Genomic DNA, 13,077 nt, shown 5'->3' with positions numbered 1-13,077 from the left:
CAGGGAAGTCAGCGCTCAACAGCTTCGCGCAGGGCATCTCTGCACAGCTCCCGGCTGGACCAGCCTCGGCGTAAACTCGGCGCGCTCTACAGCCCCTGCGCTACCTCGCTCAGCTTCGCTACCTCTGCCCCACCCCCTGCGAGCCGCTGGTCTGGACTCTGCTCTCTTTAACCAATCACAACAGCCTGTGGGCGTGGTCCATAGCCTCCAAGACCAATCAGATTCACGGGAGAAACAAAGTAGTGTTCTTTGCACGCGCTTTCCGAGCCAGAAATAATTGACGTAGGCAAAGGCCAATCAGTATGGCGGGGAGGCGGTACTGGTTGAGAACGATAACCAATAGGAGTGTGGAAGTAGGCGTGACGGGTAGTGTGAGCCAGGCAGAGGGGGAATGACAGGTGTGTGGCCTAATTGCGCAGTGAGGCAGGCGTTTGCGCACGCCAGCCCGAGCCAATGGCGTGCGTGTATGGGCGGGGCAGGAGGCCCAGTGCCTGGGCTCTGTGATTGGGAGAGGAGACAGAGAGAGCCCGGTCGGGCAGTGTGTGCGCTGCACGAAAATGCACTCGGATGCCGCCGCTGTCAGTGAGTAGCGGCCGGGCCGGGCATCCTACTGCGGGGCGCAGGCTGAGGGAGTCTCTGCCCGAGGGTCGCGCGGCTCGGGGGGGACGGCCTCTCGCAGCCCGTCCTGGGGGCGCTGTGCAGGGCCCGAGGGGGGAAGCCCGCGGGACGGGGGCAGCGTGGGGCCTGCTGGGGGCATTTGCGGGGCATCTGACGACGGGAGCCCCGTGAGGGCGCCCCCCACCTGAGAGCGGCGGCGGGGCCGGCTGGGCCGATGGGGAGGTGAGTGGGGTTCCCGCAAATGCCGGGGGCGGCAGGTAGCCCAGTGCCGGCTCTGCGGCATCAGAAATTCTGCCAGGGAGCAGTTTGTGCCACTACACCGGGCGCTGGCAGAGACTGTGACGCAGTTTCTCCAGCCTCGCCCAGGGGCCCCGTGTCCGGGCCCGGCCCCGCAGGGTCCCTCTCTGGGGCCGGGCGTGCTGAGGGGCGGGTGTTCCGCTGAGGCGCCGCCTTGCGGCTTGTTCCACCGGGGGTAATTTAACGGGTTCAGTGTCAGTCCGGTGCGGGAGAAACGGGCTGTGAAGGGGAACGAGCCCGGTGCATTGTGGGAGCGGGAGTCTATCCTGCTGCAAAGCGCGGTTGGGGTCAGCGCCGAGGAGGACTACAACTCCCAGCGTGCACCGCGCCCCAAGTCTCCCCTGCTTGGGTAACTGCAAGTTACAGCCTGATGCTCTGTGGCCAGCCCGGGTGCCCCGCAGTGGGGGTCGGCTTAGGCACCTTGCGGGGGCAGCGCAGGCAGGGACATGCTCCCCACACCGGCGTGGGAGTCTGGGAGACGAGGCTAGAGCTGTCCCAGGAATAGCTCTCTTGAGGTGGGGAGCAGGAGGGAAGGCTGGGCAGCGTGCTGCCCTTTGCGGGGGGGGGGGGCGGGAGAGCACCGATTGGGCTTTGCCTCTGGGGTACGATGCCCTCCGGGGTAGGGTGCAGGGGTCCTGAGCACGGGCAAGGCTTTGTTTTAGGAACAGGTTGCCTGCTGAGGTGGGGGGAGGCAGGGATGCTGAGCACAGATAAGAACGTGCTTCAGGAACTTGTTCCACCCCTAAAGGGTGGGAAGGAGGCTACAGTCCCAAGCACAAGACTCAGTAACATGAATTTGTTGCCTGACTCTGATGCGTGAAGAGGCACAGCACTGAGAATAAGCACTTATTTATCTCATGGCAAAGACTGATCTCGAACATTGCTATTTCTTCATATGTTCTTTCTTATTTTTGGTGATCTCCAAAAGTCTGAAAATAGCTTTTAGAAGAGAAACAGTGTACATCTTGGATTTTCTTGAACCCATCTTCTACCTTTGAGAATTAGAGGTTGGAGAAAAAGAGCCAGGCATAGGAACATAGTGTATATTTAAACATATAGGGTTGGGTCATTGCTCCAGCAAGCCTGATTTTTATTAATTTGTATTGCCATAGCTACTGGGAGCTGGTAACTAGCACTTGTTGCTTCAAAGGAATGTAGAAATGTACCATCCCAAAATTTACATAGCTAATGGCATAGTGAAATGTACATTGGTAAATAAAATTCTCTTGAGCCCTGCAGTGCAGAGTTTATACCTTGGAGTTTGAGGTTACACTAACCCTGTTTTAACATAAATAATGCCATATATTTAACATAATGTAAACAAATGGGATAATTATCCTGCAAACACGTTCTCTACAATACAGTTATGGGCACATCAGCATATGTTTTATGTTCCATTCAGTCTTTTCAGAAGTTATTACTAAGAAAAAAATAAAGGTTCACACCCTTATTCTGAAGATGTGTTAGCTGGAGTTGATGGACACTTCCCTCTGCTCCCTCATTTGGGATGTTTTAGGTTATCTAATGCCCACTTAGGGTCTTTTTTTAATTTCTCAGTAGGAAACTGAGAGTACTGTTTATGGTTTTCCAGCTGTCACTGTCTTCTTTTTTTAACCCACTTTCATAAAATCTTTTGGGTATAAGATATCTCTATGCCAACTAATCAAGCTTTGCAAAACTTTGCTCCTCAAGTGTGAGTAAGTCATTTTCAGTATAGATTTAAAAAATATATTTTTTTTATCATTAGTATTATGGTTTGAGTAAGTAGATGTCCTTGGCTGGTAAGCTTTTTTGGTAATTTTGCAAGACCTACTTAATCCTTTTATTTTTCTTCCCTCTTCCACCTAATCAGGAAGGACTTAATTATTTCTTAAGCATCTCTGATAGTTTAATATCTTCTGTAGTCTTGAAAATCTGTAGTGATGGCCATTCTTTAATTCCTTGGCAATTTATAACATTGTATGTCTACTTACATATAAATATTTTCCTAAATTAACACTTTTTTTGTCTCTAGTTTATTCTTCTGTTCTCGTTAATTCTTATCTCAATTATCCACATTAATCAACTGTTCTCTTAATAGCATAGCTGTCCATATATTGAGTCTAGAACAAGACTAAGATGAGACAGGAACAATCCTCATTCTTTTAATCTTTCCTCAGAGATTTGATCTTGCTAAACCTCCGTTGTTGCTCTCCTATGATATGAACTCTGTCAATCCAATTTCTAACTCTTCTCAATTTTTTTTCAATCCTTCTTTGAGGATGACTACTTGCTTTGAAACATTCCCTAAAAGATGTGAGGTATGCTTGCCCATCTCATCCCCAAAACAAACATGTCATCTCAAGATTTCTTGCCAGTTCAGTGAGTATAATTGGAAATCACTTCTGTCTTCTGTATTATAAGGCCACATAATGAGTTTCATTAATGGTAAGTGGAGTGGCTTTTTCTCCTCATGATCTGTCTCCATTCTTTCAAACTGGGGAGTGTTGGATGTATGTGATTCTAACACTTTAGTGTGGTTTTGTTCTTGTGTGTGATCTACTCTGACATTTTCATCTAGAGGTACCAATTCTCTATTTCCCTCCCTTTTTTGTCCCTCTGTGGCTTTGGGGACACTGAAAGAAAATTTTTTTTCTTGTTCTTCCTCTTTGATCCTGTTTGAATTCTTATTTCGCTGTCTTAGGGGAAAACTCCCTTAGATACTATGTCTCCTATGGTTTTCTAAAAGCACTGGGCTACTGCTGGCTATAAGGCTGGTGATTTTGCATAAGTTTTGTGCTTGAGGAAGAAAGAAAGAAATACTGGAGGACCCATGACAATATGCAACTCCTAATCCCATTGTAAATACTTGAGCACTCAACACTACCACTGGTTCAGTCGGCCTATACAGTGATAACTAAAACTAACAAAAACTGCAAACAAAATGCATCTTGTGGGTGAAAAATCTTTTTTTGTGGTTATACATTTTTTTGAGGGGTGGAGGCTTATGTATTTTACTCTTCTGTTTACATTTCTATATCATTCTTTATAATTTGAACCTGAAATTATATCTTAAATGCTAAATAAAGAAAGGGAATTTTGTGACATAGTAAGATCTGAAGATAATTTTCAAATTATGCACTCTTGTTTAAGACCAGTTTTCCAGTGGAGATGGTATCTGCCGCTTGCATTCTATATTGCTTTATCATTAATGAGTCAAAACTGCTAATCCTTCTTCAGTCTAGGAAGGAGTCTCTGAATATTCAGCTAAATAACATGTCACACACAACCAACTGGAACATTGTTTGAGCCAAATTAGGTGGTAGAAATAGACCTTATTTTTTTCCCCAGGTGCCCATTGTTGGCACTGATTTTTACTGAACCATGGCCCATCAAGTCACTCCTCTTTACATTTTGTTAAGATTCTCTCAGTTAGGAATGTATACAACCATTTTCATATTTAATGGGTGTACAAGTCATGGCATCTTGCAGAGACAAAAACTCATGCAGTATTAGGCCCTGCCTACACATACATTTGCACTGGTTTAGTTAATCTATTTTAATTAAACCAGTGAACCCCTGTGGGGACCCTCTTATTTTGATTTAAGAGTGAATTATTTTGGGTTAGCTCAAACATGTTCTTAATTAATTTAAGGTAAACTGAAAAGTTTGGTTTAAACTAAATAACTGTCCATACAGCCTTTTGTATTGGTTTAATTAAGGTGTGATGTCAACATTAATTTTATGTTTAAAGCAGTGCAATGCTGTAGGTAGGCCAGCTGTTACTGTTAACATTTGTCAGATACCTAGTGGAATAAGGATTTTCTCCATAGAAAAAAGTGACTTTTTTTTTTTAACCTTGCCCTTGTATGCAACATGCAGATTGAAATAAGTAATCTTGGAATCCTGAGTTGCAGGTGACCTATGAAACTGATTAGCAACACTTCACACTATAGCTGAGTTTAAAAATAACATATTATGCTTTGAGTCAGATGTAAATTAGTGCATCAAATGACTCGCCTCCCTGAATCAAATTTTGTTTCTTTTCTCTGTTTTTTAATGTTAAAATTTATGGCTATATCTTTAAAACGTACCAGAACAAAGTTCAGTAGGAATCTTCATAAAAAAGAAACCCTAATCTTCAGCTTTTTGTTTTCTGCCTTTAGTTATGAATATAGGGGTTTCAAAGCTATGCATTTTGGAAATTGTGGGGTTTAGGTCTTGATTGAAAATCTTGGTGCGTTTCAGATCTGGGCTTTCATTTTAAAGTTTCTTTACAAGGTAGACTGAGACACTGCTATGAATCTCTCTGGTCACTCAATTACAGACCTAAAAGTTGCAATTCTTCAACAAAAAAACTTCAAAAACAGACTCCAAGGAGAGACTGCTGAATTGGAATTAATTTGTGAACTGGATACAATTAATTTAGGCTTGAATAGAGACTGGGAGTGGATGGGTCATTACACAAAGTAAAACTATTTCCCCATGTTTATTCCCCCCCTCAACCCCCCCACTGTTCCTCAAACGTTCTTGTCAACTGCTGGAAATGGCCCACCTTGATTATCACTACAAAAGGTGTGTCCCTCCCTCCCCCCTGCTCTCCTGCTAGTAATAGCTCACCTTAAGTGATCACTCTCGTTACAGTGTGTATGGTAACACCCATTGTTTCATGTTCTCTATGTATATAAATCTCCCCACTGTATTTTCCACTGAATGCATCCGATGAAGTGAGCTGTAGCTCACGAAAGCTTATGCTCAAATAAATTTGTTAGACTCTAAGGTGCCACAAGTACTCCTTTTCTTTTTATGAATCTGTAAGCAGACCTAGGTCTTGTCAATTCTGAAACTTAACTGTTTTAAAAACTGATTCCAGTTAATGTGGTTTGCCTGAGTGAGGAGAGGTAATATTTTTCAAGTGACTTTGTAGCTAGGCTGGCATGAAATGTTGTTTGGAATTTTTGTAAATAATTCTGTTTCTCCATTGTGCAGTCATACCCTTTTTAAACTAGGTTCAGGGAATACAATTTTGAGCATATTTCCTCTCTTCCCTACTTCTTCTTTTTCTCTTTCCCAGGAGATGTTGGCTTCAAAGTCAAATTATTATAATCTAACTGCTGAACAATGGACTGGGTACATCCAGCAATTGGATTTTCTTGCTGTGTCCCAGTGTTTCATAGAACACTGTGGCCAATACATCTGTGTTTAAGGTCTGGTCTAGACTACAGAGTTAGGTCGATGCAAGGCAGCTTACATCAACCTAACTGTAAGCATCTACACTAAAATGTCGCTCCTGCCGATGTAACTATGCTGTGCTATGCTGACTGAATAGCGCTTAGGACGATGCAGTGTCTGTATAGGCACTGCATTACGTACGTTGACTTTAGTAGCTTTTAGGAGGTGTCCCATAATGCCTGACTATGACCACTCTGGTCACCATTTTGAACTCCGCTGGCTGGCTGCTAGGTACACAGGTACATGCTCGTCTCCTTTTAAAGCCCCTCAGTTTTTTGAAATTCTGTTTCCTGGGTGTGGAGCACTCACCTAACAACTACCTAGCTGACCATGCTGGCTCCATGCTGCTGATACACTACTGCCTGGTGTACACAGGAAATAATGGACCTCTTGGGTCTGTAGGGCTAAGAGGCAGTGCAGGCACAGCTCTGCTCCAACCATAGAAACGTCAGTGTCTATGAGCAGATTGCTTGAGGTATGAGGGAGAAGGGCTACAAAAGGGGCCTGCATCACTTGCAGCAATGCTGTGTGAAATCTAAGGAGCTGCGGCAGGCGTTACAGAAGGCAAGAGAGGCTAACCGTCGCTTTGGTGCGGAGCCGCAGACATGCCATTTTTACAAAGAGCTGCATGCCATCCTCGGCGGAGACCCCATTACGAACCCCAAGAGCCCTGTGGATACTTCGGGGGAGATGGAATCACAGCCCTTGGAGTGAACAGCAAGGAGGAAGTGTTGGGTGAGAAGGGGTAGGATTATGGGGGACAGGTGTCAGGGGGATCCAGTGGTGCAGCGAGCCCGGCCTTTTTTTTTGACTCCAGAGCAGTCGAGCCAGTCCCTACAGTCCAATATGGTGAACTTGATGCAGGGGAAGGAACTTCTGGTAAGTATGCAGTTTGCTTTGATATTACAGAGACACATCTGTTCATTTACTCTTTTTTTTAATCATGTTAGAAGAGGTAGTGAAATAACCCATAGAGACAGAGTCACTATTTGCTTCACATTTTCATGTAGAATAAGGCAGAAGGGGCCCTGCAGAACAGTTTGTTTTTGTGTACCAGGATGTCCCGTGAATCCTCCAAAGAGATCTTGAGGAAACTTTCCTGAAGGTAGTCCGCAATCCTCTAGGGATGGCTGCCTTATTTCTTCGGCAGCTGTAAGACACTTTCCCACACCACTTTGCAATTACTTCAGCAGGCACCATTGCAGCACACAGGGCTAGCAGCATACAGACCCAGTCTGCAGCCGGACACATGCAGGAGCTGTTCCTTTTCACCCTCCGTTACCCTCAGGAGTGAGATATCCGCTAAAATCACTACTGCCTGTGGAAAATGGTGTCAGTATTCAGTTCATTTTCCCTGTCCACATATACTGATTCCTGTATATTTCCTTCCCCCATCTCCCCACCCTGTATTGTCCCAAATTGCTCCCTCCCCTCTGGGCTGTACTCAATATGGCTGGGACTGCCGCCGTGCTCTGTGAATCCCAAAGAGAAGTGAGAATGTAGTGTTTGTAACTTGTGTGGATCAAGGGGAGTGAGTTCAGTATACCAAGTTTGCATTTATCTTGTGAATACACTCACAGGAGTACCTCTGTGCATTGTATCTTTTGCAGCTGGAAATGTGGCCTTGCAGTCTTTCCATCCACAGTAGTGGAGTGGCTCAGCCAGATGAGGAGGAGAAAGAAGAGGACGCAGGATGTCACGTTCCAAGAGATCTTGCAAGCCTCTGGTGCTTCAGATATCGAGCACAAGGCTTGTAAAATCCCCTAGCAGAATGAATGGACAGGGATAGTATGAAGAAGAGAAAAGCACAGGAAAAGGAGAGAGATATCCAGCAGGAGATGCAAGCACTTCTAAAGTAGCAAACAAACATGCTGGAGGCTCTTGTTGACCTTCAGGTTCAACAGACCCACGCTCTCCTCCCTCTGCAGCCCATAGAGAACTGCATTCTGGGACATCCCTGTGCACCCCCACATTCCACATGGTGTCTTGGGCTGCTTCAGCTACCCCTACCGCTCCACCCTGCGGGAGAGTACAGGCAATCACAGCCATACACTGACCTGTGAGAGAGACGGTTGTTGTATGTGTTGTGAAATGGAAATGACTGTTCTTTTCCCTGTATTTATAAAGTTTTGTTCAGTTATAAATGTCTGTTTGCATGAGTTTGGAATAAAAGTCCATTTATGGAAACTTAATTCATCTTTATTAGTTCACAACATATGCTGGCTGAAGCTGATATCGTTCACAGATAATAGCAATAGGTGCATTTGCAGTGTTATAGTACTACACACGCAACACTCCTTACAAGGTTCATACCGAGGTGCAAAAAAAAAAAAAAAAAAGCCAGGCAGGGCACACTACAACAACACATGTTACTGTGGCTCACTGTGACAATGGTCTTTCAAAGCCTCTCTGAGCCGCATAGCTCCCTATTGAGTTCTTCTTATAGCCCTGGAGAAAGGGATAGGCAGAGTCTCCTAAGATCACTATTGGCATTTCAACATCCCTAATGGTAATTCTCTGGTCTGTAAAGAAAGTTCCTGCTTGCAGCTTTCTGAACAGGCCTGTGTTCTTAAACATGCATGTGTCATGCACCTTCTCTGACTAGACCGTGTTGATGTCAGTAGAACGTGCCCAGTGATCCTCCTGCACTTGCAGTACCACAGAAAAGTAGCCCCTTCTATTTATGTACTCTGTGGAAAGGTGGTCTGGTGCCAAAATAAGGATATGTGTGACATCTATTGCCTCACTGCAGTTGGGGAATTTCATTGCTGCAGAAGCATCCACTATGTCCAGCACATTGCTCAGAGTCACAGTCCTTCATAGTAGGATGAAATTAATAGCCCTGCACACTTGCATGATAGCAACTCCCATGGTGGATTTCCCAACTCCAAATTGATCCCTGACTACTGGTGTGGCAAGTCTTCGAGACACTGATCACCACTTGCTTTTGCATTGTCAGTGCAGATCTCATTTTGGTGTCACTGCTCCAGAGGACTGGGGCAAACTCCACACACACTTCCAGGAATGTGGCCTTGCACATCCGAAAGTTCTGCAGCTACTGCTCATCATCCCATACCCGCATAATGATGCGATTCCCACCAGTCAGTGCTTGTTTCTCGGGCTCAGAACTGGCACTTCACCATCTGCAGCTGCTCCATAAATGCCAACAACAACCGTGAATTGTTTCTTTCTATATTCCACAGCAAGCTAGCCACGAAGGAATTTGTCATGTTTCCCACAGCTCCTCTGGTGGCTCTGCAAATACTGCAGGATGAGGAGCATGATGTGCTCGCAGTGCTCATCACAGTAGTGCAGAGCTGTGCAGGATCCATGTTTCTCACAGAGATGGTGGATGTGTGGGTCTGCTGGGCTTTTGAAAAAAGATGCGACACATTATGGGATGCAGATAAAATTATGGGATGGAGAAAACTGAATCATGGCACGTTGAAATCATGTTCCCAGTAACCCCTTTGCAACTTGTTTGCTCCATGAAGCACTGCAAACCGTTCCCCAAACACCCAGCACTGGATGGTGGCAAGTTGCACAGTGGGATAGATACCCACGGTGCACTGTTCTCTGCATTGATGCAAATGCTAGTAGTGAGGACATGCACCACTGACAAGAGCATAGTATGGATGTGCAAAAGCGATTTAATTACTGTGGTGGCTGTATGTCGACTTAACTTAGGTCGACTTAATTTTGTAGAGTAGACTTGCCCTCAATAATAGAAAACAATGAGAGCTGGCTCTGATCTAGATTTTAAATAAGAGTACACATGGAGGGGAAAATAAAGAACAAAACAACCACATAAGGGGATATTTGCTGGATACTTAATTTTTCAATATAAACAGTAGATATGGCAGTTAATCTGCATATCCGTTTTATGAAATACTTTAGAATCAATGGGTATGAATAAAAGAGAGAGAGTTCATGTAGATTCTCCCACACACTCAGCAAAGCATTCCAAAATTTTAAGGGAGGTCTTATTTTGTTTTTCAGTTACTAATCTCTTTAAATACCAGTGTTAATTGATAGTGAATCAACACTGTGCAATAGTTATGGTTCTATTTTAGCTTCAATTAGAGATTTCTTAGTTAGTCAGTTTTGCAAACTGATTAGTTTAGCCTTCAATTTTCTACTGTGTTCAAACTCGGAGGTGACCTTTTTTTGAAAACCCAGGCGAAATAAATCAGTTTGTAGTTCATGCAAGTACATGTGGGTAATACTCTTGGCTGTATGTTCTGATCAAGTTTGAATTCAGGTAGCTCGACAACAACCAAAGGTAGATTAGATTTCCAACGAGAACTGAAACACAAACCAGGTTTGAAGAAAATTGGTTCAGTTTTAAACTTGAACACTTAAAGTTCGAAATTTCACAAATGCACAGTAGAATTTTAGTATGTTTTTAAATCCATTCAGCGTTTTGGGTTGGTTTTTACGCAATGAGTTGCTGCTTATGCAGATTTTCCTGTGGGATCTGTAGTCTTAAACTGACTCTCACCTTGACTGTAATCTGTTTCTTCTTGAAACATGCCAAATATATTGCAGGTTCTTTTGCTTTGGCCGTGATTTTCAGATAGTTGATGAAGGGCATTTTGCAAACACTATGTAGTTTCTTTTCTATCTTTGTTCTGTAGTTTTTTTTGGTTTTGGTCACATCATGATTGATCATGACAACTTGACCTGGCTAAGCCAACTTCGTCAATACTTGTTCTTAATTCAGGCAGCATTTTCTACTGAACTTCATACCAAAAAGGTTTGAAACTCGTAGGCTTGGAACGCTTCTCAACTCTTTTTCTCTTACAGTGTTGGGATTGGAAAATGTTAACAGTATTTCCCTCTTCATCTGTATTACATAGTTCATTTTGAAGCATCACAAAGTATTTTAGGAAATCTGGAGTTAGCAATTGCTTTACTCACCAGTGCAACACAGTTAGCATTAGGGTGGAAACCAGTGGACAGATATACACAATACATCAGTTTTGGCAAAAGACACTGAAGCAAGCCTCATATCTTATTGAAAGTGCCATAAACTAGTCTTTTTAGTGGCCACAGAGCAAGCAGACTCTCTGGTCGGCTACTTGCATTTAGGTCTCATGCATTTGACCCCAACACAATAAATTGCATGGAATTCAGCTGCCATAGACTACCTTGTTTTCCTGCAGGAAAAAACTGAGTAGTGTCTGACAAATCGGTGTTCTCTCTATCCTTCCCTCAGTAATTTTGGCTGCAAGATATTGGTCTTGAGAAGGGGGAGGTGATAATAGTTGTGAAAATGTTTCCATCTCTGTTCATGTAGAGCTGTAGTGTGAAATAAAATCATTCTATATCTTGTCTTGCTTTCACTTCTCCAAGATGTGGGATCAGTTTGAAAAGTGGTGTATAAAATCAATCAGTATTGATAAAACCAGGCCCCATCCTAAAACTACAACACTGCTTTTGTGACTGGTTAGAGGCATGTTCATCTTAACAGGTTAGATGATTCAAAGTGTTGATACAGCAAGTCTTCTGCCATCACAGTCAGAGTTGCACATCCACACACAACCTTTTACATTTTTGTATGTTGCAGTCTGAGAAAATCTGGGCAGCTATCCCTAAATGCCTCTTCAAGAAATGAAGTACCCAGAGTTCGTTGTCACAAAGTAGAACCATTTATCTTATGGGATAATGCACTTTGGGATGTCCCTCCCTATGTAGCTAGGAAAGAGGAAGATTGGCTAACTTGGTAACACAGGCATGCTTAGGGTATCCTGTTAACACTCCGAAGAAAGTTTACTGAGCTAGCTAGGCTAACTTATAGCTAGCAAAACATGAGTTGCCATGATTATTAATAACAGTGTTTAAGTCAAAGGGTGTGTGGGGCCCATGTATAAAGCCAGCAGTATTATTAATTGAAAAACTCAGTTAAATTTGTAGTATGGACAGGACCTTAGTCTTTCAAGACCTACTTCATTTCCAGGTTTGGAAAATTAGTCAATGTTGACTTAATTCCTTTTCTTAAGATGTTTTCAAATGCTTTTAGATCCCTAACTCTACTCTTACCACCAGTTTCAAAGATACCAACTTATGGCAAACTGGGAAAATGGTATATAGGAGAACTTGAGACCACCAAAGGAGAGAAGCATCTGATTGTGATCCCAGGCTCAAGTTTCTTCTGGAGCAGAAGTGCAGGCATTTGGTATTATTTTCCATGACAAGTCTATGGCTTGAGTCCTGCACTGATGAAATATTGGCTCTGTGATGGACTTCTGCAGTGATCACTTATAGTTGGTTACTGCATGTTGTTAACACGATGTCCAAAGCCTGATGGCTTCCTGGCAGATGTAGGTATGATATTTTGAGGATCACCCAGACCGGGGTTCTGTCACTGCCTGCCCTGTAAGCTTGGGGTTCCTTAATGCTCTGCTGCAAGCTCAGAAGGAGCTTTGAGCGCCTTAACTTGGTTCCCTATCCTGCTGCTAGCCTTTACTTTTCATAATTAAATCCCCCCAAACTTTCTATTGTTTTGGTTTTAAATGTATAACACCACTTTACCAATTAGGAAAAGATGTGATTTTTTTAAAATCTTTTCCCTTTTGATTGGAGTTAGAATTAAAATGTCATCTGTTTTCACATTATCATTAATAATGTTCACATGGATACGGTCAACTTGGGATGGACTAGGGTTTAACTGCTGCTGTAAATAAATGTAGAAAATGTTTTTTGTAGGTCCTATCAAATGTGATAAACATCTTTAATTCTTGAATTTTTTAAAAACATTCATTTAAAATTTGAAGACATTTCCATCAGACTATAGCTATGAGAAAGTATATTAGATATTAAGATAAATTAAGTGTCTTTGAAACCCCTAATATAATATATTCTTTTAATGGGCACCAATTTAAATCATATTTTAGATTGAAAATATTTTGCCTAGTATTGTTACAAGTACCACCCACAATTACTGTAACT

General features: G+C 43.2%; 1 protein-coding gene and 1 long non-coding RNA gene across 8 annotated transcripts in view; both read left to right on the top strand.

Annotated features, from left to right (window-relative positions):
- The first annotated feature begins 444 nt into the window (after positions 1-444).
- The window catches only part of DCUN1D4 (defective in cullin neddylation 1 domain containing 4), a 74,921-nt gene continuing 62,288 nt past the window's right edge, over positions 445-13,077 (top strand). For 2 of the 7 annotated variants that reach the window (XM_048848339.2, XM_075127928.1), the window contains exon 1: positions 754-840. Coding sequence is in view for 4 of the 7 variants with exons in the window: in XM_075127929.1 (XP_074984030.1) it covers positions 558-582 (25 nt within the window). In the remaining 3 variants the exon portion in view is untranslated. Of the gene's footprint in view, positions 583-752; positions 841-13,077 lie in introns of those variants that run through there. The other 5 variants (XM_075127929.1, XM_075127932.1, XM_075127926.1 and 2 more) reach the window with 5 other exon arrangements.
- LOC125635932 (uncharacterized) lies at positions 3,283-8,313 on the top strand. Its single transcript, XR_012668162.1, has 2 exons — positions 3,283-6,157; positions 7,737-8,313. It is a non-coding gene; the product is annotated as an uncharacterized LOC125635932 (long non-coding RNA).

The sequence above is a fragment of the Caretta caretta genome, chromosome 4, assembly GCF_965140235.1.
Source record: "Caretta caretta isolate rCarCar2 chromosome 4, rCarCar1.hap1, whole genome shotgun sequence".
NCBI classification, from domain to species: domain Eukaryota; kingdom Metazoa; phylum Chordata; order Testudines; family Cheloniidae; genus Caretta; species Caretta caretta.
The sequence above is the reverse complement of the archived record's forward strand: the minus strand, read 5'-3'. Positions and strand labels throughout refer to the sequence as shown.